Source organism: Pelophylax lessonae (assembly GCF_965119305.1).
Source record: "Pelophylax lessonae genome assembly, chromosome: 13".
Classification (NCBI taxonomy): Eukaryota; Metazoa; Chordata; class Amphibia; order Anura; family Ranidae; genus Pelophylax; species Pelophylax lessonae.
In genome coordinates, this window is record NC_138780.1 from 116,514,839 (window position 1) to 116,538,694 (window position 23,856).

Consider the following 23,856-nt stretch of genomic DNA (forward strand, 5'->3'; position numbering starts at 1 on the left):
CCTCAGGGACTGCCCCTAAGGTGGAGCCAGAACGTTTTGTCTTTCTGCCTAGTCCTACTCCTGCGGAGACAACATAACCCAGCTCTTGAGAATCAAGAAGACTACGTCTGTCAATGAGCGATAGAGAAAAAGGATTTTACGGTAAGATTTTACAAAAATCCATTTTTCTCTGTCGCTCATTGACAGACACGTAGTCCTCGTTGATTAATAACAACTCGGGACGTCCCAAAGCAGTACCACAAATGAGGGGTGGGATAACAGAAATCAAAATCCAGAAGGCCCAACCGGAGCCAACCAGAAGCATCAAGGACTCATCGAGCAAAAAGATGAGACCTAAGTGAAACACCCAACAAACCCTTGAGGTAGACCAACAGTCTCCTCAGATTGCGCCCTGCAGAACCTTGTGGCCAAAAGAGGCATCTGACGATGCCATCACATCAACTTTATAAAATGTTGTAAAGGTATGAACCGACGATCAAGTCATCGCCTTGAAAACCTGGATCGCTGACGCCTGATGGCGGAAGACCCAGGAGACACTAGGCGCCCGAGTAGAGTGCGCCTTAACAGGGAACGGAGGATTCCGACCCTTAATAGAATAAGCCTGTACCACCGTCTGACTGGTCCATCTAGATATGGTCGCGGCAGACACAGGCAACCCCCTTAAAGGGCTATCCGTGATCACAAAAAGTGAGTCCGTCTTACAAAAACAAGTTCGTAGTAGTTAAGTGTATCCTTCTGAACCCCATCCAAGGAGTGTAATGCCAACTCCCAAGGATGGCTAGTCTTAGGACACGGGGAAGGTAACACAATATTTTTATTCACCCCCTGGATGAAATTCCGCACCAAGGAATGATTAGCCAAAGGTTTCTGAAAGAAGATTGCTAACGCTGAAACCTGACCCTTGATAGTGCTCAAGGACAGTTTCTGCTCAACCCCTTGTTGCAGACAGACCAAGATTCGGGTCACCGAATAGGTATGTGGGGGAAATCCAAAAGATTCACACCACGCCATATAAGACTTCCATGTGCTGGAAGTCGCTTTCCTTGCTTTAACTAGAGGTAGGAATAACTGAAGCTGACACTCCCTTGTCCTTCAGTACCTGGGTCTCAATGGCCAGGCCATTAAGCCAGCGATTGTAAAGCAAGATGGAAGATCGGTCCCTGAGACCGCAAATCCTCCCTGAGAGGAAGTCTCCAAGAGGCGTCCGCTACTAGCCTCACCAAGTCGGCGTACCAGGCTCGACGAGGTCAGTCCGGAATTTCCAGAATAACTGGAATTCCCTCCACCTCTATCCTGCGAAGAAGTTCCCGCAGTAACTTGAGAGGATGGAAGGCATGCCGTAGCTCATACTGCTCCCACGGGGCGATCAGCGTTTCTGCTGCGTCCGCTAGAGGATCGCGGGTGCGAGCTACAAACCTCCGCACCTTCCTGTTGAGCCAAGGTGCCAACAGATCCACATCCGGGGTGCCCCAATGAAGGGACAGCTAGTGAAAAACCTCTGGATGAAGAGGCCATACCCCTTGATCCAGAATCTGATGGCTGAAATAATCTGCCTGCCGATTTCCCACCCCGGGAGTGAACACTGCGGGGAGATCCGGAACAAACTGTTCCGTCCAATGAAAGATGCTAGTCGTTTCGATGGCCACCAGGACACTCTAAGTGCCCCTTTCTTGACATAAGTCACGACCGTGGCATAGTGCGATTGGATCCGAATCGGGCTGCTCTAGAGCTGCTCGGTCCAGTAAATCAGACAAAATCTGATCGCTCTCAGTTCCGATACCCTATTGGTAACCTGGATGCTATCGGAAGGAATGACTTCCCCTGGTTGAGCATCAGAGACTTCCTGATCCGCTCGCTCAACCGGATCCGATTGTCCAGGAAATCGGAATTCTGATTCCATTAGAAAAAAATCTCCTTCAGGAGAATTCGGGTATGAGACTGGGTATACGGTACTGCCTCTAAGAAGGCCACCATCAGTCCCAGCCAATTGACGGACAGCAACATCCGAATCGTTGACTGAACCTTCCCTTCTGGAGTTTCTCCGCAAGGAGAAACTTTCTTGCCCAGGATGTATCCAACATTAGGCCCAGATAGTTCAGACTCCTGGTGGGAACCAGGGATGATCTTTGGGAAATCTTAGAAAACGCTGATGTCCTGCGATGATGGGGATATAAGGATAGGCATCCTAAATGTCTATGGACGCCAGGAACTCCCCCTGATGCAGGGAGGCCACCACTGTTCGGATGGACTCCATCTTTCCCCAAGTCCAGAATTGGACGCACCTTGCCCTCTTTCCTGGGTATTGTGAACAGGTTCGAATAGAACCCCTGAAACCGTTCAATGTTAGAAGGGAAGAATCGTACCGGTGGAAGTGATCGAAACTCGATCCTGTATCCTGACCTCGCGAACCCCTTAGTCCGGGGTTCTGGCAAGCCATGGATCCGGAAACCGGTGAAGACATCCCCCCACCCCAGAGATGGGTAGGGGCGCATCAGGCTGTATTCTTCAGGCTTGGCTGAGCCGGACTTTTTGTTTAGCCGACCAGCGCCCTTTGAAAAACCCTCTGAAGGGGCTTTGGATGGTTTCGCCTTATCGCCCGCCCTCGCGGAACGAACAAACTCTTTATGAGCAGAAAGGGAAGGTCCTCGTTGGTTACGAGGTCCTCCTTATCCTAACAGTCTGTGGCAAGACAGCAGGTGGTACCGTCTATCCTTTAAAGAGGGATTCCTCAAACGGATAGCGCCTAGCCATGCGTTAGGAAATAACGGGGGTTCGTTTCAAAACGACCCCATTTGGATAAAGGAAAATCCTTCGCCCTTTTGGTAGGCTAACAAGTACCAAAAAAGAATTTCAGTCTCAGCTACCTCTGCCGGTGTAACCTCAAGACTAAAGGTTTCCCGGACGGACACAACTAGTGCATCCACCACTCTTGTGCTATGGCGGAGGCAGAAACGTTCTCCTCACTGCTGAGGAGACATTACCTGAGACAACAGCCCCATAGGAGGGACCTGCAGCTGCATTGACCAGCTCCGAATCCGTATCTGAAGTATCAGATAAAAAATAGGGGTAGGCGGGGGTCGCTTCTTGACCCCCGTCCCTGACAGGCCACCTCCACCCGGGATACCAAAGACTCCAAAACTGCCGATAATGCATTAAAAACAAGTGGGGTACTGGAGAAAAAAGCTGTCTAAAAAATCTTTCTAAGAAAAAAATCCTGCCAGGTCCGAAGATCCTAGCAAGGCATCTAGGTCCTTACTCCTAACTAGACAGAAAAAAACTGATTTGCTGTAGCAGGAAGTGAGAGGATATACCCTCTGGGACTGCCCCTAGGGTGTGGCCAGAACGTTTTCTTTCCTGTCTAGTCCTACTCCTGTAGAGGGCAGTATAACCCAAGTTGTTATTAATCAACGAGGACTACGTCTGTCAATGAGCGACAGAGAAAGAACTGTTTTGGTGTCCCTAATGTAACCAGGTAGTCTTTAGACCAAAGACTGAAGCTGCTGATCTACCTATTCTCCCAAATGCTCCGATAAGTATCCAAATCCAGCTACAATGGGTTGTCCCTGCAAAGGTCATTCTACCTCATGAATCTTGGGGAGATGATGGGACCACAGGTTGTCCACAAAAAGATATTCAGTGGTTTAAGAGGATAAGACTCCCATATTTTTACCCATCTGCAGATGTTTAAAAAGGATTGATTGAAAGATTGTTGTGGGGTTATTGGCGGTATGTGTTAAAATCACCTGTTAGTTGCCTAATAGCTTCAGACCTGTATTGTTCCTTGGTCATTATCGCCACTGGCCCCCTTATCTGCTTCTTTTATAACTATCCCTTTATTTTCTTTTAACTGCTGTAGTGCATTTTTTTCCTGTTTAGAAATATTAGTTCGTCTGGTGGTTAAGCTACGTTATTTAAGCGCTAGCAATTCCTCCTCAGTTACAGGCTGAAAAGGTATCTATAATGGAATTCCTCACTTGTACTGGAAAAAAAAAAAAAAAGGTATCTCCACGTGTTAGGTTCTTTGTGCAACTCCACATGAACCCAAATGAGATTTAGAGTACAATTGCTCTAAAGTAGGTGATGCAGACAAATCCAAAAACATAAAAGAGGAAACATCAGAGCATGTATTTGATTCAGCAATAGATTGGGTTTGATCAGATCCACTTACCGTCTCTGATGTCAATGGGTCATCCACCTGTGCATCCTCCCCCTGTTGGAAGTGTTTACGCAACAAAAGGTTCCTTACAAACCTGTTGGTATCGAATATAGTGTTGAAAATATCGAAACAATAGGTGGGTGAAAATGACAGACCCCGAGACAGGAGAGACAGCTCGGATTCTGTCAAATCCATTCTGTAATTCATTTCTTCTCCTCTGCGGATAGCGCTGATCTACGTCCTTCCCCCTCCTCATCTTTGTCTCTTCCAGTGGTATTTTGCTTTCTGGTTGCGTTTTTCTTTGGATATCGATCTATCTCTTGTGTGGCATTTTTTTGACACCCCAGGATTAGCATTACCACCAGTAAAAACTTGTCTGAGGAGACACGGGAAGTAGACGCTCCCAAGGCAGCAAGTGTATCAGGAGCAGACAACATCTCTCTCAGCTGTGTCTGAAGCTCCAGAAAGCGAGTTTGATGGCTCTGGTGAGCTGAAGTTCACTTTCTTAATGATATTAGCAGATCTTTGTCTTTTCTTGAGAATTGACCTTAGTGTTGTGCTCTGACTTCCACTCCTCCTCCCCCCACTCTTACACAGTACCACATCTCAAAGGTATTTAGACCTTTTGACTTGTGTAATCAGTGTTTCTAATTCCTCTATTATTTGCTGTAATTTATCTTGTTGGTCAGAGAAAGTGGGTAAATGTACAAAATGTGTCTACTGCTTCTCTTTGGTCCTTAATGTTGGAGTTGATTTTATTCAAGCAATACTGCTAATATTGTACAATTAGTCTCATATATTCAAATGAGCAGTTAGACAGGATAATGTTCCACTCTTGTACAAAAATCCCAGAATAAACAGTTGTGGGGATCTTTTTGATACGGAGACCCCCGTGGAATAATTTCTTCATTAACTTATTATTTTTTTTATTTTTCTCTATGTATACTATCATTGTGTCATTAGTGGCACATACATGGGTCTCCCTAGGGCATACTTCAATTGATTTTGCCTTTTGTCAATTGTCTAAAACCAATTAGGACAATTAATAGGTGGAGTCTATATGTAAAACCACTATATATTTCAAAGTTTTGGGTCTAAAAATGGATTTTTGTAAGATCTTACCGTAAAATCCTTTTCTCTTAAGCTCATTGACAGATGTAGTCTTCTTGATTCTCAAGAGCTGGGTTATGTTGTCTCCGCAGGAGTAGGACTAGGCAGAAAGACAAAACGTTCTGGCTCCACCTTAGGGGCAGTCCCTGAGGGTATATCCTCCCTCTCTCTGCTACAGGGAATCAGTTCTGTTTTAAAGCAGTACAGAGAATTTAACCCAACCCAACTCAATGATAGAGGGGCGGGTACTACGTCTGTCAATGAGCTTAAGAGAAAAGGATTTTACGGTAAGATCTTACAAAAATCCATTTTTCTCTATCGCTCATTGACAGACGTAGTCTTCTTGATTCTCAAGAGCTGGGACATCCAGAAGCAGTCCCACAAATGAGGGGTGGGATTGACAAAATCAAATCCAATCTAGGAGGCCCAACCGGTGCCAAACTAGAAGTTTTAAAGGCTCATTATAAACAAAGAATGAGACTAAAGAAAAATTTTCCAACGGAAAAAACCCTCGAGGTAGACCACTGGTCTCCTCAAATTGCGGCCTGCAAAACCTTGCGGCCAAACGAGGCATCAGACGATGCCATTACATCAACTTTATAATGTTTAGTAAAGGTATGCACCGACGACCAGGTAGCCGCCTTGCACACCTGGACCACTGACGCCTGATGGCGAAAGGCCCATGACGCACTAAGTGCCCGAGTGGAGTGCGCCTTAACAGGGAACGGGGGCTCCCGACCCTTAATAGAATAAGCCTGTACTACCGTCTGTCTGATCCATCTGGAAATGGTCGCGGCAGATGCAGGCAACCCCTTTTTGGGTCCATCTGGGATCACAAAAAGTGAATCCGTCTTGCGAAACGAGTCTGTCGTTTTCAAGTATACCCTGATCGCCCGGACCACATCCAAGGAGTGTAAAGCAAATTACCGAGGATGACTGGGCTTAGGACACAGGGAAGGTAATACAATTTCTTCATTCAGATGAAATTCTGAAACCACTTTTGGTAGGAAGGATGGATTCGGACGAAGAACCACCTTATCTCTATGAACCACCAGATATGGTGAACGACAAGATAATGCGGCCAGTTCTGACACCCTGCGTGCAGAAGTAATAGCCACCAAGAAGGCCACCTTCTGGGACAACGTAGGTAGAGGAATCTCCCTAATATCTTCAAAGGGAGGTTTCTGAAGAACCGACAACACTAAATTAAGATCCCAGGGGGGTAACGGCGCGTGCACTGGCGGAGCCAGATGTCGCACCCCCTGGATGAAATTCCGCACCAAGGAATGAGTAGCCAAAGGCTTCTGAAAGAAGATGGCTAATGCTGAGACCTGACCCTTGATAGTACTCAAGGCCAGTTACTGCTCAACCCCTTGTTGCAGAAAAGCTAATATTCGACTAATCGAATAAGACCGAGGACGGAACCCCAAAGGTTCACACCATGCAATGTAGGACTTCCATGTACGATGATAAATCTTTCCGGAAGTCGCTTTCCTTGCTTCAACTAGAGTAGGAATAACTGAAGCTGACAAACCTTTGTCCTTCAGCACCTGGGTCTCAATAGCCAGGCCGTTAAAGCCAGCGATCGTAAAGCAGGATGGAAGATCGGTCCCTGAGACAGTAGCCCTGAGAGGAAGTCTCCACGGGACATCCGCCACCAGTCTGACCACGTCGGCGTACCAAGCTCGACGAGGCCAGTCCGGAGCTACCAGAATTACTGGAATTCCTTCCTCCTCTATCCTGCGAAGAAGTCTTGGCAGTAACGCGAGAGGAGGGAAGGCATATATTAGCTGGTATTGCCCCCACGGGGCGATCAGTGCGTCTGCGGTTTCTGCTAGAGGATCGCGGGAGCGAGCCACGAATCTCTGAACTTTCCTGTTGAATCGTGATGCCAACAGATCGACATCCGGGGTGCCCCACCGTAGGCACAACTGGTGGAAAACATCTGGATGGAGGGACCATTCCCCCTGATCCAGAGTCTGACGGCTGAGATAATCTGCCTGCCAATTCTCCACCCCCGGAATGAACACCGCAGAGATTGCTGGAACAAATCGTTCCGCCCAGCGAAGAATGCAAGCCACTTCTTTGGCCGCTCGGACACTCTCGGTGCCCCCCTGGTGATTGACATAAGCCACGGCCGTGGCATTGTCCGACTGGATCCGAACCGGGCTGCCCTGGAGCTGCTCGGTCCAGTGAATCAGACAAAGTCTGATCGCTCTCAGTTCCAATACATTTATCGGTAACCTGGATTTTTCCGGGGACCAAAGTCCCTGGACAGATAACTGACCGAGAATTCCTCCCCATCCGGATAGACTGGCATCCGTGGTCACTATCGTCCAATATATTGGCAGAAATGACTTTCCCTGGCTGAGCATTGGAGACCGAAGCCACCAGACCAGAGACTCTCTGGTCTGTTTGCTCAATCGGATTTGATTGTCCAGGGATTCCGGATTCCGATTCCATCTGAGAAGAATCTCTTGCTGAAGAATTCAGGTATGGGACTGGGCAAATGGGACTGCTTCGAATGAAGCCACCATCAACCCCAGAACCCTCATGCAAGTCCGAAGGGAAGACCAGCTGTTGGACAGTAACAACTGGACTGCTGATTGAATCTTTCGGAGTTTCCCTACCGGAAGAAAAACTCTTGTCTTGACTGTGTCTAAAATTAGACCCAGATATTCGAGCCTCTGGGTGGGAACCAGAAATGACTTTTGCTGGTTCACCAGCCACCCGAATTCCTGTAAAGAAATCATAGTAATTTCTATGTTTTGTAGCAAGGTCTGAGGAGACTCTGCATGAAGCAGAAGATCGTCTAGGTAACCAAGGATCGATATGCCTCTTTGGCGCAGAAGTGCCAACATTGGGGCCAACACCTTTGTGAAGACCCGCGGAGCCGTGGCGAGACCGAAAGGTAACGCCACAAACTGATAGTGGTTCTCTTCTACGGAAAAGCGTAGAAACCGCTGATGTCCTGCGAAAATGGGAATGTGAAGATAGGCGTCCTTGATGTCTATGGACGCTAGGACATCCCCTGGATGCAGGAAGGCTGCTACTGTGCGAATGGACTCCATTCTGAATCTTCTTATGTTGACAAAAGAATTGAGTGCTCTTAAGTCCAGAATTGGACGCACTTTGCCCTCTTTCCTGGGTATTGTAAATAGGTTTGAATAAAACCCTTGAAACCGTTCTGTCCAAGGAACGTGGACTACCACTCCTTGTTGTAGTAAATCTGTGACTGCTCTCCGCAGATCTTCTAAACGATCTGAGTATAGTTGGATATTGGAAGGGAAGAATCGCGCTGGTGGGAGAGATCGAAACTCGATCTTGTACCCTGACCTTATGACTTCGCAAACCCATTTGTCCGGGATTCTGGAAAGCCATGGATCCGGGAACCGGCGAAGACGTCCCCCCACCCCAGTTATGGGTGGGGGCGCACCTTCAGGCTTTGGATGGTTTATCTTCAGGTCTGGCGGGGGCGGGCTTTTGCTTGCCCGACCAACGACCCCTGACGCCTCCTGCAGGAGTTTTGGAGGACTTAGTTTTTTCACCCGCGGGACGAAAAAACCTCTTGTGAGCAGAAAAAGAAGGCCCTCGTCTTTGACGAGTTCCTCTACCTTTAAAATTTTGCGGTAAAAAGGTGCTCTTTCCACCCGTGAGATCTTTAATGATCTCATCTAAGTTGGCTCCAAATAGACGCTCTCCTGAAAAGGGGTATTAGCCAATGCTTTTTTGGAACCTTGGTCGGCTAACCAACCTTTTAGCCACAGTGTACGCCTGAGAACCACTGCTGAGACTGATGCTCGCGCCAATAATGGAGTGGCGTCTAACGCCGCATCACACACAAACTGTAACCCCTGTATCATTTGTTCCAACAAATCTGATACCGCCTGAGGGACCTCTTCTAAGTCCCGGCGTAACCACTTGGTCCATTCAGTTACAGCCTGCGAAACCAGACCAATAGCTATTATAGGTCTGAAAGCTGATCCAATCAAGGAAAACATGGTGCGAGACATAGCTTCTATCTTGCGATCCACTGGATCTTTAAAAGACGGAGCGTCTTCTAAAGGAATAACCGTGGCTTTATTCAATCTAGCAATTGGTGAATCCACCACAGGTGGTTCTGTCCATTTCTTACTGAGGGTTTCCTCAAACGGATAACGCCTGTCAATGCGTTTAGAAATAGTAAAAGTGCGTTTTGGCAGACGCCATTCTTCTTCGATTGGATTGCCAAAACATTTGGGCAATGGAAAAACCTTCGCCACTTTGATGAGTTTTTTAGTCCCAAAAGGGATTTCATTTTCAGCTATTTCCGATGGAATACCCTGTAACCTTAAGGTCTCTTGAACAGATACAATGAGTGCGTTTACCAACGCTTCCTCTCGGGCTATGGCGGATGCCGAAACATCCTCCTCACTGTCTGAAGAGACAGGACCCGAGACACCAATCCCAGATGAAGTACCTGCAACTGCAGAAATGGGCTCAGAGTCTGAATCCGAGGTTTCAGATAATAAGGGGTTAGGCGGGGGTCGCTTTCTTGCACCCTGTCCCTGACAAGCCACTTCCACCCGGGACACAAAAGTTTCCATAATAGCTGACAATGATTCAATTGTCAATGGGGTGCTGGAGGATCCCGCAGACCCCTCGAGGGGATCCGGAGGAGATACATGAGTGGCAGGGTCCATGTTAATTCAGGACACCTTTGCCAGCAAAACAAAAAACTTTTTCTTTTTTTTTTTTTTTTTCTGTGTCTCCCCCTAGCGCAATAGCGCCCCTCAGAGTACCTGCTTCTCGATCCCACAGAGAGAGAGAGGGACCCCCAAGGCTCACCAACCGATGCAGTGCAGTTTCCAACCAACTGCAGTCAGCGTCTGTCTTACACAGACTGGAAGGAGCGGTTTGCTTTTTCCCGGGTAGAAGGACGTGGCTCCGCCCCCTGTGTACGCCTTCCGGCGTTCCCAGCTCTCCACGAGATAGCTGGGCTCACAAAACATGGCCGCCCCCATAGAAGAGACATAAGACTCCAAAAACATGGCGGCCGGCGTGACCTGAGGACATACATGCATTTGGTCTACGGCAAAATGGCGGCGGACCGCCGAAATCGTTTTCCCAGCACATCCACCTGCATCTCTGCTAAGAGGCGATATATGGATCTACAGGAGATACACTACACATAAGGTAGGATTATACCTCCTATGTCTGCTGTAATGTTACAGTCTGCTGGGTAGAGTGTTAGCTCTTAAACCAAGTCCACTTCCCACAAACACATGCTGTATTACAAGGGGGACTTGTAAGTATCAGATATATACTGACCATATATGGAGGGGCCCATAATACATACTGCCTCATAACGAGGAAAAAAGGGAACGTTTACTCACCATACCGAACCGACAGGCACCCTCTCTTCACAATACCCTCTCCACCGGGGTGGGGGTTTGTGGACCACTCCGGACGCCTCGACTCTCTGGTTCCTGGCGTCCAAGCGAGACTTTTAACTCGCAAGGTCAGTCCCTCCACTGGGACTCCGTCGCGGCCGACCCAGCGCGGAGCTCTGGTCTGCACGCGCTCGTAGGCAGAAACCGGGGTGACCACTGGATCTCAACATCCAGCCCGTCGCCCGGCCCCGCATACTTACTTGAATGTGTCGCGGCCGACCAAGCGCAATGCCATGGTCTGCGCGCGCTCGTAGGCCGGCTGGGGTGACCACAAGTGTCGCCCAGTCCGGCATTTTTGCTTGAAGATCTCACAGGAAAAAACACTGGAGAAAACTACCTAAAAAATGTCTTTTTCTTAAAGAAAAAAGTCTTGCCAGGACCAAAAGATCCCAGCAAGGAACTTAGGTCCTTACTCCTGACTAGACAGAAAAAAACTGATTCCCTGTAGCAGAGAGAGGGAGGATATACCCTCAGGGACTGCCCCTAAGGTGGAGCCAGAACGTTTTGTCTTTCTGCCTAGTCCTACTCCTGCGGAGACAACATAACCCAGCTCTTGAGAATCAAGAAGACTACGTCTGTCATTGAGCGATAGAGAAATGTAGTTATGACTAAGGCCTTGTAGGCCAAAACGATTCAACTGATCTGATCAGCAGTTGTGTTCTATGGTTTTTGAATAAAGATGAAGATTTTAATTAAGAGCAACTGCCAGTGTGCGGATCATCTTTCTATATATGCACTCAATGAAACAGTTGTGGATCAGGCAACCGAGAGCTCTTTCATCGGTAAGTTGTATGAGTAGTAGCACTGTTGCTTCTGTTTGCATATTACCTAACTGCAGTAAGTAACATTGAGGTCACTGATTATGGAGTATGGAAGATGTGCCCGGGTAAAAAGACTGGCTGCATTACAAAACTTTCAGCAGGTAAGGCCTCGTATACACGATCAGATTATCGGACAAATTTTCGTGCATTTTTTGTTGCATGCTAGTCTGATATTGAAAGTGAAGAGGTTACTCAATATATGAAAATTCTAGTACGACAGAATTCAACTTCAGAAGTGATGTTATGTGTTGAATTGTTATTCTTTCGTTTTCAAGCATGCGTAGTCTTGCTCTTCTGATTTTTTTTCGGACAAAAACTGCACTAATTAAACGAAAATTGGAAGTGTGTTCATGTACAATTACAATTTTATAGCCTACATATTCAGCTTTTGCCGAATGAAAATTAATAAATCGGCTGTCGAAAGCACCATACTAACAATACGAAAATTGGACAAAATTTTACTTCCGATTTTCTTATCGTTTGTACAGGCCTTAAGACAGTTCACATAAAGTGTGTTTCACTTGTGTATTTTGCCGTTTGCATTGGGCTCAGCATTAGATTTTTCATGGAGAGAAAAATACCGCCGTAGTCTTACACTCCTGTCTGTGCTTCTTCTAGATCTTCACAGAGAGCTGCACATCTGCTGCCTGAGGCATTTTAGGCAAAAGAATACAAGACCAGTAAACACGTGAAAAGAAGCCTAGAGCTCCACCTGTTTCTCTGAATATAGGCAAATATGAAATAGTCATATGCCCTGGTCACAAGCAGAGGATAGGCTGGTTTCTGCCAAGCACAGCTAATATATTTATTCTTGCTTTTGTTGCAGAGTCCATGAAGGAGAAGGGTATCTATATAATTTTTTTTAAAGAATTAGGCCCAAACTTATTTTGGCACTACTTCTACTGTGGGTCACAGAAGTGCACTTTGTTCTGCATTCCTGTGACCCATTTTTAGCAGACAGCAGGCTAAAGTCCACTGTTGGCTGACGTCACTCAGCCTCTCCAGGCTCTGCAAAGATACCAACTTTAAGTTCAGGATCCCCCCAGAGGCCAGGAACGGCAGCTGGCTCAGCCTCCCAGAGAGTGAGCCAACAGCTCCCACCCCCTCCACAGCCCGGCGCTTCAGTGAGCACTAGAGGGAAGGAAAGACACAGTTCTCAGTTTTAGAGAAAGCGGGTGACTGATGTTACATCCACCTAGGTGAGTATTGTTTATTTATTTATTTGTTAATGCTCTTCTCTTTTAGGTAAACATGCAACAAATAACTGCATATTACAATAAATGAAACCCTCACAAATGCACTTTACCTTATATGCACAGTTCAACACAGAATTCTCCCTTCCCTGATTTTCAGTGCCAGCATGCCGCACTGGCTTTAGTAATACTGATAAAGGCAGTGCCATCAGCCAATCCAGGAGCGAGAGCAGCAAGGACACCACCAACTGCAAAAAGAACATAAAAATAACAGTTATTCATATCAAATCAGTGCCGGGACAAAATCATCTAGCAATCAGGGAGAGGATGCCAAACTGCACGGCCCTCCCTCCCCAAGAGGTACGAAGAACGTGTGTCAGCGAAAATCCTTTGCAAGCCAAAATTCTCCCAAACAAAAATTCCCCCTCTTCTCAGTGCAAACCTCCCATCCCAGCACAAATATTAACCCCCCCCCCCCCCAATCCTAGCTCAAATCCTCTCCCTTCCCAAATCTCCCCTCCTAGCACAAATCCTGCAGAAGCGCTGCAGTGGCAGGATGAGGAGCTGGAGGGGAGAGAAAGCACAGCCAGCACCTCCTTCCAGGTCTCTTCTGCTCTCCCGATTTGACTTCCTGTGCTACGCTGACAGGAGTAGTGATACTGCTATCACTACTCTTGACCGTTTGTAGCAGCAGGAACTCTCCATGTGGTGAGAGTATGCAACTCCAGAATACACTCATATTTAATAAGTGCATGGACAGCATCATCGTATAAATACAGATCCCAACATACGATCACATTCATTTGAGTGCATGCACAGCAGTATCACATGAATTCAGATCCCAAATGCATGCGCTTCACTATCAGTACAAACATAAAATGAGTGCTAAAATGGCATTCAACAAATGTTTTTATAGTGTTATTGCATTTAATTAAAAAAAAACTCAATATGCCATGGAATTTACTGTATTTGAGCTGCTCCTTATTCATTTCATACGTTTGGGTGAAGTTGGTATATGCAGGAGATTACTTGCCCATGTACCTACAGATCATCAGTTGAATTATTCATGGGTTACATGACCTATTTATAACCTGGAGGTCATGTACAGTATATTGAATGAGTTTCCTGTATCAAGGGTGGTGGACAAGTATCGAGAAAGTTATGTTTTGCAGACTTTAGAGGTGTTAAAAGTTCTACTAAAACAACTTGTGAACGTATAGCAGACTTTTTTTTAATATGTACACTGATTGATATTTAAGCAGAACCATTTATATGTCTGTATTTCCCAACTAATTGAGAAAGAATATAGCGCTTGCTGGTATGTGCAGGAACTAACGGAATAAAATATAAAATATATAAAATCTAGGTTTCTAAAATCATTAAAATGGGCTAGGCCCCTAAGAAATACACATATATAAATAAACAAGTAGTGAATGTGCCAATGATCAAGTCCAAAGATTCAGTGTAATATCAAAGTGCAAAGTGATACAAAAACAGTTCATAGGTGGCCCATTTGTGATTGCTCAAAAACAGCCAAAAGAAAAAAAGCCAGAAAAAAAGCTGGTGCTTGGTTTTGATTCCTCCAATGAGACAAGATGTCTGGTCATGCAAATATTGAGGAAAGATGTACACTCACCAGATACGGTGGGTCTCTACTACCTTACAGTAAAGAGACCATCAGAGCTTTTTGTGAACCTCCAGGTCTAGATAGTGGCAGCTGCTGGGCTCCTCTCCCTCTTCAGCCGGGATCCCCCAAGCGGGATGTGCGGGCTCCGTGCGGTTCCTCCGGTGATGTTTAGGGAAAAAAGAAGGAAGGCTCCAGATAGTGCCGTATCATTTAACCAAGTTTATTGTGCAAAAAAAGTTGATACAAGTTAAAAAACGCTGTGCAATCCAATCCCTCTAGTGGATGTCTGTAGCGTGGAGAGCGGTTTGCGTTCCAGCTAACTTCCGGGTTTCACGGCGAGCGTTCCACTTGGCGCGAGTTTCGTCAGAGCGTAGTGACGTCTTCAGACGTCACTACGCTCTGACGAAACGCGCATCAGGTGGAACGCACTCCGTCAAACCCGGAAGTCAGCTGGAACGCAAACCGCTCTCCACGCTACAGACATCCACTAGAGGGATTGCACAGCGTTTTTTAACTTGTATCGACTTTTTTTGCACAATAAACGTGATTAAATGATACGGCACTATCTGGAGCCTTCCTTCTTTTTTCCCTAAACATCACTGGAGGAACCACACGGAGCCCGCACATCCCGCTTGGGGGATCCCGGCTGAAGAGGGAGAGGAGCGCAGCAGCTGCCACTATCTAGACCTGGAGGGTCACAAAAAGTTCTGATGGTCTCTTTACCGTAAGGTAGTAGAGACCCACCGTATCTGGTGAGTGTACATCTTTCCTCAATATTTGCATGACCGGACATCTTGTCTCATTGGAGGAATCAACACCAAGCACCAGCACTTTCATTTTTTTTCTGGCTTTTTTTCTTTTGGCTGTTTTTGAGCAATCACAAATGGGCCACCTATGAACTGTTTTTGTATCACTTTGCACTTTGATATTACACTGAATCTTTGGACTTGATCATTGGCACATTCACTACTTGTTTATTTATATATGTGTATTTCTTAGGGGCCTAGCCCATTTTAATGATTTTAGAAACATAGATTTTATATATTTTATTCCGTTAGTTCCTGCACATACCAGCAAGCGCTATATTCTTTCTCAATTCGTTGGGAAATACAGACACATTCACTTTGCCCTTTATAGCAGCTGCATAGCCCACACATTTTTCTGTTTATCCATCTACCCCTAGCAAACATCTGGTTAGGTACTCCTAGGCGCGAGAAATATATTCCACTGAATATATATATTTAGAACCATTTATAACACAAGAATTGTTCAATGGATTTACCAAGCATTTGGAGGGTAAACAGATAGTACATAGATATTTCATATTTGTTTTCTGATTGTTAACCTTTACCTTAACAGACTATTACAGGATTGCTGCCTGCCACACCAGTTTCCTTTCTCCTCAGCTAGAACCAATGTGAAGTGATAGAGAAGTAGATGCAATATAGTGAGTATTGAGAAAGGTTGTTACAGTAATTCACATTTCAGAAGATCTCTATGGTTGGGAAATCATTAGGATCATATGATTTGGAAGCACACAGATTGGTTGCCGATCCACTTTCCAGAAGAAATCCATTACTGAGGCTAACAGCAAGACTGAGATGGATTACAAACTCTTACTGTAAAATACTTTTCTCTGATGTTCAATGACGGACACAGCTCCAGATCTTCTTGACCCCTGGGTTTATGCTGCCACCTACAGGAGTAGGACACTAGGCAGGAAGAAGCTTGACTACGCCTATGGGCAGTCCCAGGGGTTTACACCCACTCTCAGCTATAGGCACTAGGCACTCAGTTTTGTTCCAAGCAGTGTCAGAAGAAAGCCAACTCCACAGAGGGGTGGGTGCTGTGTCTGTCAATGAACATCAGAGAAATACATTTTACAGTAAGTCCAAAATCCCATTTTGTCTTTCGTTCATTGATACAGCTTCTGATTCTTTTTAACCATTGGGACATCCCAAAGCAGTGTTAAACATTAGGGGAGGGAAAACATTGGAAAAAAATTCCCAAGGCTAACCATAAGAAACCAGGTAACATAGAGCTAACCATAAACAACTGGAACTCAACTGAAAAAACAATAGACCCTAAAAGAGGACCAGGTCCTCTAAACCGCAGCCAGCAAAACCTTGCGGTCAAAAGAAGCATCCGCAGATGCCAACACAACCACTTTACAAAAACTTTGTAAAAGTGTTCACTGGCGACCAGGCGGCCGCCTTGCAAACCTGTGTCACTGATGCATGAAGACGGAAAGCCCAGGAGACACTAAGCACCCTAGTAGAGAGCGCCTAAACAGGGAAAGGAGGAACCTGCCCCCTGATGCAATAGGACTTAATCACGGTCTGGATCCATCTGGAAATGGTCGCAGAAGAAGCGGACAACCCTTTGTGAGGTCCGTCCATGAGCACAAAAAAAGGTCTGACTTTCTAAAAGACTCCTTAGGTGCCAGGTACACCCTAATTGCCCAGACCACATCCAAGACATGCAAGGCGATTTCTTTCAGATGTTCAGGCCTGGGACACAGGGAAAGCAACACAATATCTGCATTCAAATGACAGAGACCACCAAAGGAAAGAATGACCGGCAGAGGCAAAGCAATACCTTATCCTTATGAATCACCATAAGATGAATGACAGGATAATGCTGTCAGATCCGACACCCTGTATGCAGAGTGATAGCCACCAAAGAAGACCACCTTCTGGGGCAGTGTAAGCAGGGAACCTCCCGAATATTTTCAAATAGAAGCTGCAGTTGAGCTGAAAGCCCCACAGTAGGATTCCAGGGGGGCAACAAAAGCCAGCAACTGTAAAGAAGGATGATAGATTGGTCCTTGGGACAGCAGATCCTCCCTGAGAGAAAGTCCCCAAGGAGCATCGGTGACCAGCCATACCAGATCGACATACCAAGACTGGCGAGGCGGGTCTGGAGCCACTAGAATGACCGGAATCCCTTGTGCCTGAATCCTGAACAGGACTCTTGGTAGAAGTTTGAGAGCGCTGGAACGAATCAGTCAGCCCACCTTAAAATGCCGGCTACTTACTGAGCCCGCCAGGACACTTCTTGTGCCCCCCTGGTGGTTGACATAGACCATTGCCGTGGCATTGTCCGAAATAAATTGTACCGGACACCCCTGAAGACGATTGTCCAATGAGCCAGACAGTCTGATCGCTCGGAGTTCGAGTACACTAATCAGCAGTCTGGGCTCTGCCAGAGTCCACACCCCCTGAGCACATCTTGGCTGAGGACACCTGGCAACCGTGAAGACAACCATCCAGTAGAGGGGGATAAGGATTTTCCCTGTCGAAGCACCAGAGAGCGAAGCCACCACTAGAGACCGTGGATCCTTGACCCATTTCACCAGAATCTCTTTAGCAGAGATCTTGGGTGGAACTGTGCAAACAGACCGCCTCGTGGGTGGACACCATTAGGCCCAGCATGCGCATGCAAGCCTGGAGGGATGACTGTCTGCTGAACAACAGAAGCTGAATTGCCTACTGCAATGTGTGGAGTCCAGAGTCAGACCCAGATTGTCCAGTTTTTGTTGACAGAACCAAAGTAGACTCCTGAATGTTCAGGATCCAACCAAACTCCCTCAAAAGTCGCAGAACAATCTCCAGTAGTCTATCAAAGCAGTTGGAGTCTCCATTCGCAGAAGATGATCCATGTACCCCAGTACCGCGATCCCCCGCTAACTCAAACAATGCCAGCACTGGGGCCAACACTCCTGTGAAGACCCAAGGTGTGGAGGTGAGACCAGAGGTCAGCGTCCCAAAGTGATAATGCTCCTCCTCTACGGCAAAATGGAGGAAGCGCTGGCGACCAGCACATATTAGAATGAGCAGGTAGGCGTCCTTGATGACGATAGAAGCGAGAAGAAATCCCCCTGATAAAGGGACCCGCTACCATGTGAATGGACTCCACGCAACTTCTGTACCCACACAAAGCAGCTTTGCTCCTTGAGGTCCCGAATTGGATGTACCTTGCCTTCCTTCCTGGGGACTGTAAAGAGGTTTGAGTAAAAACCCCTGAAAATGTTCCGAAGTCGATATCGGAACAAATGACCCCTTGAAGTAACAAGTCTCGCACTGCCCCAAAGAGACCCCGGAAGCGATCTGGGGACAAGTGCAGGTTGGAAGGGAAAAAACCTTTCCGGAGGACAAGACCCAACTTTAACTTGCAGCCTGATGGAATAACTTTGTTGACCCACTTGACCTGTACCAGGGAGGTCCATGTACCCGGAAACCAGCGAAGACGTCCCCCCACCCCAGAAATGGATGAGGGCGCCCTTTCATGCAGAGGCAGCCTTGTCTGCAGGTCTGGAAGAGCTCACTCAGGGCTTGCCAGACCAGGTCCTCTTGGAACCTCTGGTGGAGGCCCTGACTTTTGATCGCTTGTCTTGAGATCCTCAGAGACTAAGAGGGCACTTAGGAGCCGAGGAAAATGGCCCATGTCTACGACGGGGCTCCTTGCCCTTGGTAGCCTGAGGAAGAAGAGTACTCTTTCCCCCTGTGAGTCACTCAACAATGTCATCCAAGGAAGCTCAAAACAGGCGATCCCCTACAAGAGGGAGATCAGAAAAGACCTTCTTACAAGTCTAGTCCGCAGACCAGCCTTTCAGCCAGACAATGCGCCAAAGGACCATTGCTAATGCAGACAGTCTAGAAATCAAAGGAGCCTCATCCAAAGAGGCATCACAGACAAACTGTAGCCCCTGGAGCAACCGGTCCGCCAGCTCCGCAAAGACAGGGGAAGCTGTTCTCCCTCCAGGTCCCGGCGTAAAAGCTTAGGCCATTCGGTCAGAGTTTGCGACACCAGGGCAATAGTAATTACCGGCCTAATTACTGAACCAGCAACAACGCACATATGGCTGGCCAGAGCATCCACCCTCTTTTTAGCTGGACCTGTAAAGGTCTGGGAATCCTCAATCGGGAAAGGTAAATCAATTTGACCTGGAAAACGGCGAATCTACTACAGTTGGGACCGTCCACCATTAACGCAGTAAATCATCATAAGGCTACTGCAAGCAAAAAATGCCTAGCAACCACTGCATTTTGGACAACCCCACTGTTTCGTGACAAGTTGTCAAGGTAAGCGGAAAGATAAACTTCCTCGCCGCTTTGGAGGGCCTGTGAGTGCCAGGAACCTGTGCCTCCGATGCGGCATTAGCCGCAAACTCCATTTTTAAAGTTTCACGCACTGACACGAACAGTGCATTCACCAGCGCTTATTTAAGCGCCACTAGAGGGCAGAGGAATCATCCTCACTATCTAAGCACTTAGGGTGCGTGGATGCAGACCCAGTAGGGATGCTATATACTGAGCTCACCCCGAAAACATAACAATTAGGGGAGGCCGGCCAAGTAACAAGTCTTGCACAAATGGACCACCAATTGGATCCCGCAAAAAAACAAAAGGGTCGCCCTCCATAGAGGACATATTAGGATATAGCCCCCTTAAAAGGGGGCCAGCAATCTGCGTGAAACGGATTTCTAAACCAAGGCAGGTGCCCCACACAATAATGGCGGCAAGACTGTCATTAAAAACGAAGCTCCCCCCAGCTCCACCTGGTCCAAGGGAGGTGCCAAGCTGACAACATGGCCAAGCAGGCAGCGGCCTAAATTTTTGTGGGAGCCCAGCCACAATTGCACGGATCCTCGGCCCGGCAGAATCCCAAATGAAGAGTGGGGGCTTCAGCTACACGCAATCCAACGGCTGCGCCCGACTCTGCCGCGGTCTAAATTTTTGAGGGCAACCAACCACCCAGCGGCAGTGGAGGGGAAGGCGGATGCCCAAACGGGAGGCAGTGGCTTCAGGGGGCCGCCTCACGTAGTTTCTGAGTAGTAGGCCAGCCGTGCGAGGTCCGCGAATGCTAAACTATCTGCTACCCCAGCCCAACAACCGCCACAGGGAGCCCAGAGGATATCAATGCCCTAGTCACCAACCCCAAGGAGGGTAGGGAACCCTGCTCAACCCCCCGTTGCGCACCAGGAAAACCTTGTCAGCAGCAACTCCAACCAGCCCCCCTTAAGAGCATGTGGCAACTGCCAGCTCATAACCTCACTGGGGGGGGGGGGGGGGGAGAGCCAAAGTGACCGGAAATTTAGAAGGGCTGGGGGAAAGAGAGGGGAACCCAGGGGGTCCAACCATCCCAAGGAGGGGCCCACGTCTACCCCAAAACTCTCCAGCGGTAGTGGGGGGACAGCTACTTACCATACCAGGAACAGATGGGCACCGCTCCGGACAGGACACTGATCCATCGTAATGTGGGTGCGGTCGTCCAGGAGGAAATGCTGCGACCCGGCCGAAGCCAGTTCGTATGCGTCTTTGCTAGACTTTTAACTCGCAGGCCAGCCCCCCTCCAGTGGGGCTATGTTGCGGCTAATCTAGCTTGGAGCTGCGGTCTGAATGCACTCGCTGGCTGGACAGGGGGGGACCTTAAGAATCTATATTATCCCGTTTGTTGCCCACTTGATTAGAGTTCTCACAGGAACAAAATAATAAAAAGGAGGGGAAAAAAAATTCCATTGAAAATTAACAAATTGCCAGGACCAGAGATCCCAGCAATGAACTAGGTCCTTACTCCTGACTAGGCATAAAAAACTGAGTGCCTATAGCTGTATACCCCCTGGGACTGCGAATAGGCATAGTCAAGCTTTTTCCTGCCTAGAGTCCTACTCCTGTAGGAGGCAGTATAATCCAATGGTTAAGTTAAGAAGAATCAGGAGCTGAGTCCGTCAATGAACGAAAGAGACCAGGTTTTTTTTTTTTCCCTAGTTTTGAATAAAGTGGGGAAGGATTATAACTCCTGTTGGGTTTTTGCTTTTACTGGAGGCTTTATAAGTAAACCTCACCCTCGCTTCCTGTTGTGACAACAGTTTTACCAGAAAGGAAGGGCAAAAAACCAGGTGTTCTAGCTTTCCACTACTGTACTAAATAGGAATGGGCTCAGGTGTGCGTGGATCCTAGTTCCAACCCACCTGAGCAATCCCGCCAGGAAGCCGTCACTGCACACTGCCAATTATAGGCAGTGAGGCATTTCCCAGCCTGTAGCTGCACATACACAAGCCCTGACTAGGCTGCTCATGATTGGCAGTGTGCAGTGACGGCTTCCTGGTGGGATTGCTCAAGTGGATTGGGACTAGGATCCGAACACGCCTGAGCCCATCCCTACAACTAAAGTAAAGCATTTTTATTTTTCTCTCTGTTGCCGTTGGAGAGTTACCATCACTTTTTTTTCTGGAACCCCCCTGTAAATTATTAAACTGAAAGGGATTTTAACCTTTTCCCACTCTATTCAAATGAAGGAAAGTTTTGACAAGACATACATTTTTTAAGTGATTGTAAAGTCTCATTTTTTTTCCCCTATAAAAATAACAAACAAGTTATACTTACCTGCTCTGTTGCAGTGGATTAGCACAGAGCAGCCTGGATCCTCCTCTTCTCGGGTCCCTCTTCTGTAATCCAAGCCCCTTCCTCCTGTTCAGTGCCCCCACATCAAGAGGTTTGCTATGGGGGCACCGGAGCAGAGTCGCAGCTCCCTGTGTCCATTCAGACATGGAGCTCTGACCCGGCCCCACCCATGCTCTCTCCTGATTGGCTAGCTGACTTTGACAACAGTGGCAGCCAATGGCTCCACTACTGTGTCTCAACCAATCAGGAGGGAGAATTTCAGATGGCTGATACACTCATGGATATTGCTGGACAGAGAGGGACTTCAGGTAAGTCTTAGGGGGGCTGCTGCACACAGAAGGTTTTTGTTTCTTAATGCATAGAATGCATTAAGATAAAAAAAAAAACCTTATGACCTTACAACTCCTTTAGGTTTATATTTATAGTTATGCAGTTGTTCCATTTTTAAAAACACAGAATGCACACGCATCTACTCCTCAGTACTAACCCGTTTATCTTGTTCATAGGATGAGGTTTCTGCAGTTGGTAAAAGGTGCGTCACAGTGGCTAACAGAATCTGTAGGAACAGAAAAACACAACACATGTATAATTCAATAAAATAAGTATAAAATAAAAAAAGGGTAACCCCCTCCTTGCAACATATGCATGCACACAAGTGGGAGCCATTGGCACCTACCTCTATGATTTTCAGTGGGTAGTCCTGATGGTATATTTGCAGTTGCGTGACATAGTTAAGAAGAACATTCAGAACAGTACATGCTACTTGTGCAACCACTTTGTTGGGAAACTGAAACACAATAAAAAATATTTCCATTAAGTTTAAGATCACAAAATACAACATGAAATATTTTCAGTAAAAAAAATATACAATGTACAGACACGGCCAAAAGTTTTGAGAATGATACAAATAAATGGATTTTTGTAAAATCTTACCGTAAAATCCTTTTCTCTTAAGCTCATTTACAGACGCAGTCCTCTTGATTAATATCAAATCGGGTTATACTGCCCTCTACAGGAGTAGGACACTAGGCAGAAGGAAAACGTTATATCCTCTCACTTTCTGCTACAGGATGTCAGTTATGTCACAAAGCAGTGTCAGAGAATTTAACCCAACCCAACTCAAAAGTAGAGGGGCGGGTACTGCGTCTGTCAATGAGCTTAAGAGAAAAGGATTTTACGGTAAGATTTTACAAAAATCCATTTTTCTCTGTCGCTCATTGACAGACGCAGTCCTCTTGATTAATATCAAATCGGGCCGTCCCAAAGCAGTGCCACAAATGAGGGGTGGGATAACAGAAATCAAAATCCAGAAGGCCCAAACGGAGCCAACCAGAAGCATCAAGGACTCATCGAGCAAAAAGATGAGACCTAAGTGAAAAACCCAACAAACCCTCGAGGTAGACCAACAGTCTCCTCACACAGCGGCCTGCAGGAACCTTGCGGCCAAAAAGAGGCTTCCGCCGATGCCAGCACATCAACCTTATACAATTTTGTAAAGGTATGAACCGACGACCAAGTAGTCGCCTTGAAAACCTGGACCACTGACGCCTAATGGCGGAAGGCCCAGGAAGCACTAAGCGCCCGAGTAGAGTGCGCCTTAACAGGAAACGGGGGATCCCGATCCTTAAATAGAATAAGCCTATACCACCGTCTGTCTGATACATCTAGAGATGGTCGCGGCAGAAACAGGCAACCCCTTTCTAGGGCCATCCGTGATCACAAAAAGTGAATCCGTCTTACGAAGCGAGTTCGTAGTAGTCAAGTGTACCCTGATTGTCCGAACCACATCCAAGGAGTGTAATGCAAACTCCCAAGGATGGCTAGGCTTAGGACACAGGGAAGGTAACACAATATTCTCATTCAGATGAAACTCTGAAACCACTTTAGGAAGGAAGGATGGATTCGGATGAAGAACCACCTTATCCTTATGTACCACCAGATATGGGGAACGTCAGGACAATGTGGCCAGTTCTGACACCCTGCGTGCAGAAGTGATAACCACCAAAAAGGCCCCCTTCTGGGATAGCAAGGGAATCTCCCTAATATTTTCAAAGGGAGGTTTCTGAAGAACCGACAACACCAAATTAAGATCCCAGGGCAGTAAGGGCGCG

The 23,856-nt window shown here is 47.0% G+C and overlaps 1 protein-coding gene across 9 annotated transcripts in view; it reads right to left on the reverse strand.

Annotated features, from left to right (window-relative positions):
- Window positions 1-23,856, reverse strand: part of RALGAPA1 (Ral GTPase activating protein catalytic subunit alpha 1) — a 508,613-nt gene that overhangs the window by 207,096 nt on the left and 277,661 nt on the right. For all 9 annotated transcript variants that reach the window (XM_082275707.1, XM_082275706.1, XM_082275704.1 and 6 more), the window contains 3 exons: window positions 22,422-22,532; window positions 22,233-22,301; window positions 12,826-12,960 (listed from right to left, as the gene is read on the reverse strand). In XM_082275707.1, the coding sequence (XP_082131833.1) occupies window positions 12,826-12,960; window positions 22,233-22,301; window positions 22,422-22,532 (315 nt within the window). The remainder of the gene's footprint in view (window positions 1-12,825; window positions 12,961-22,232; window positions 22,302-22,421; window positions 22,533-23,856) is intronic.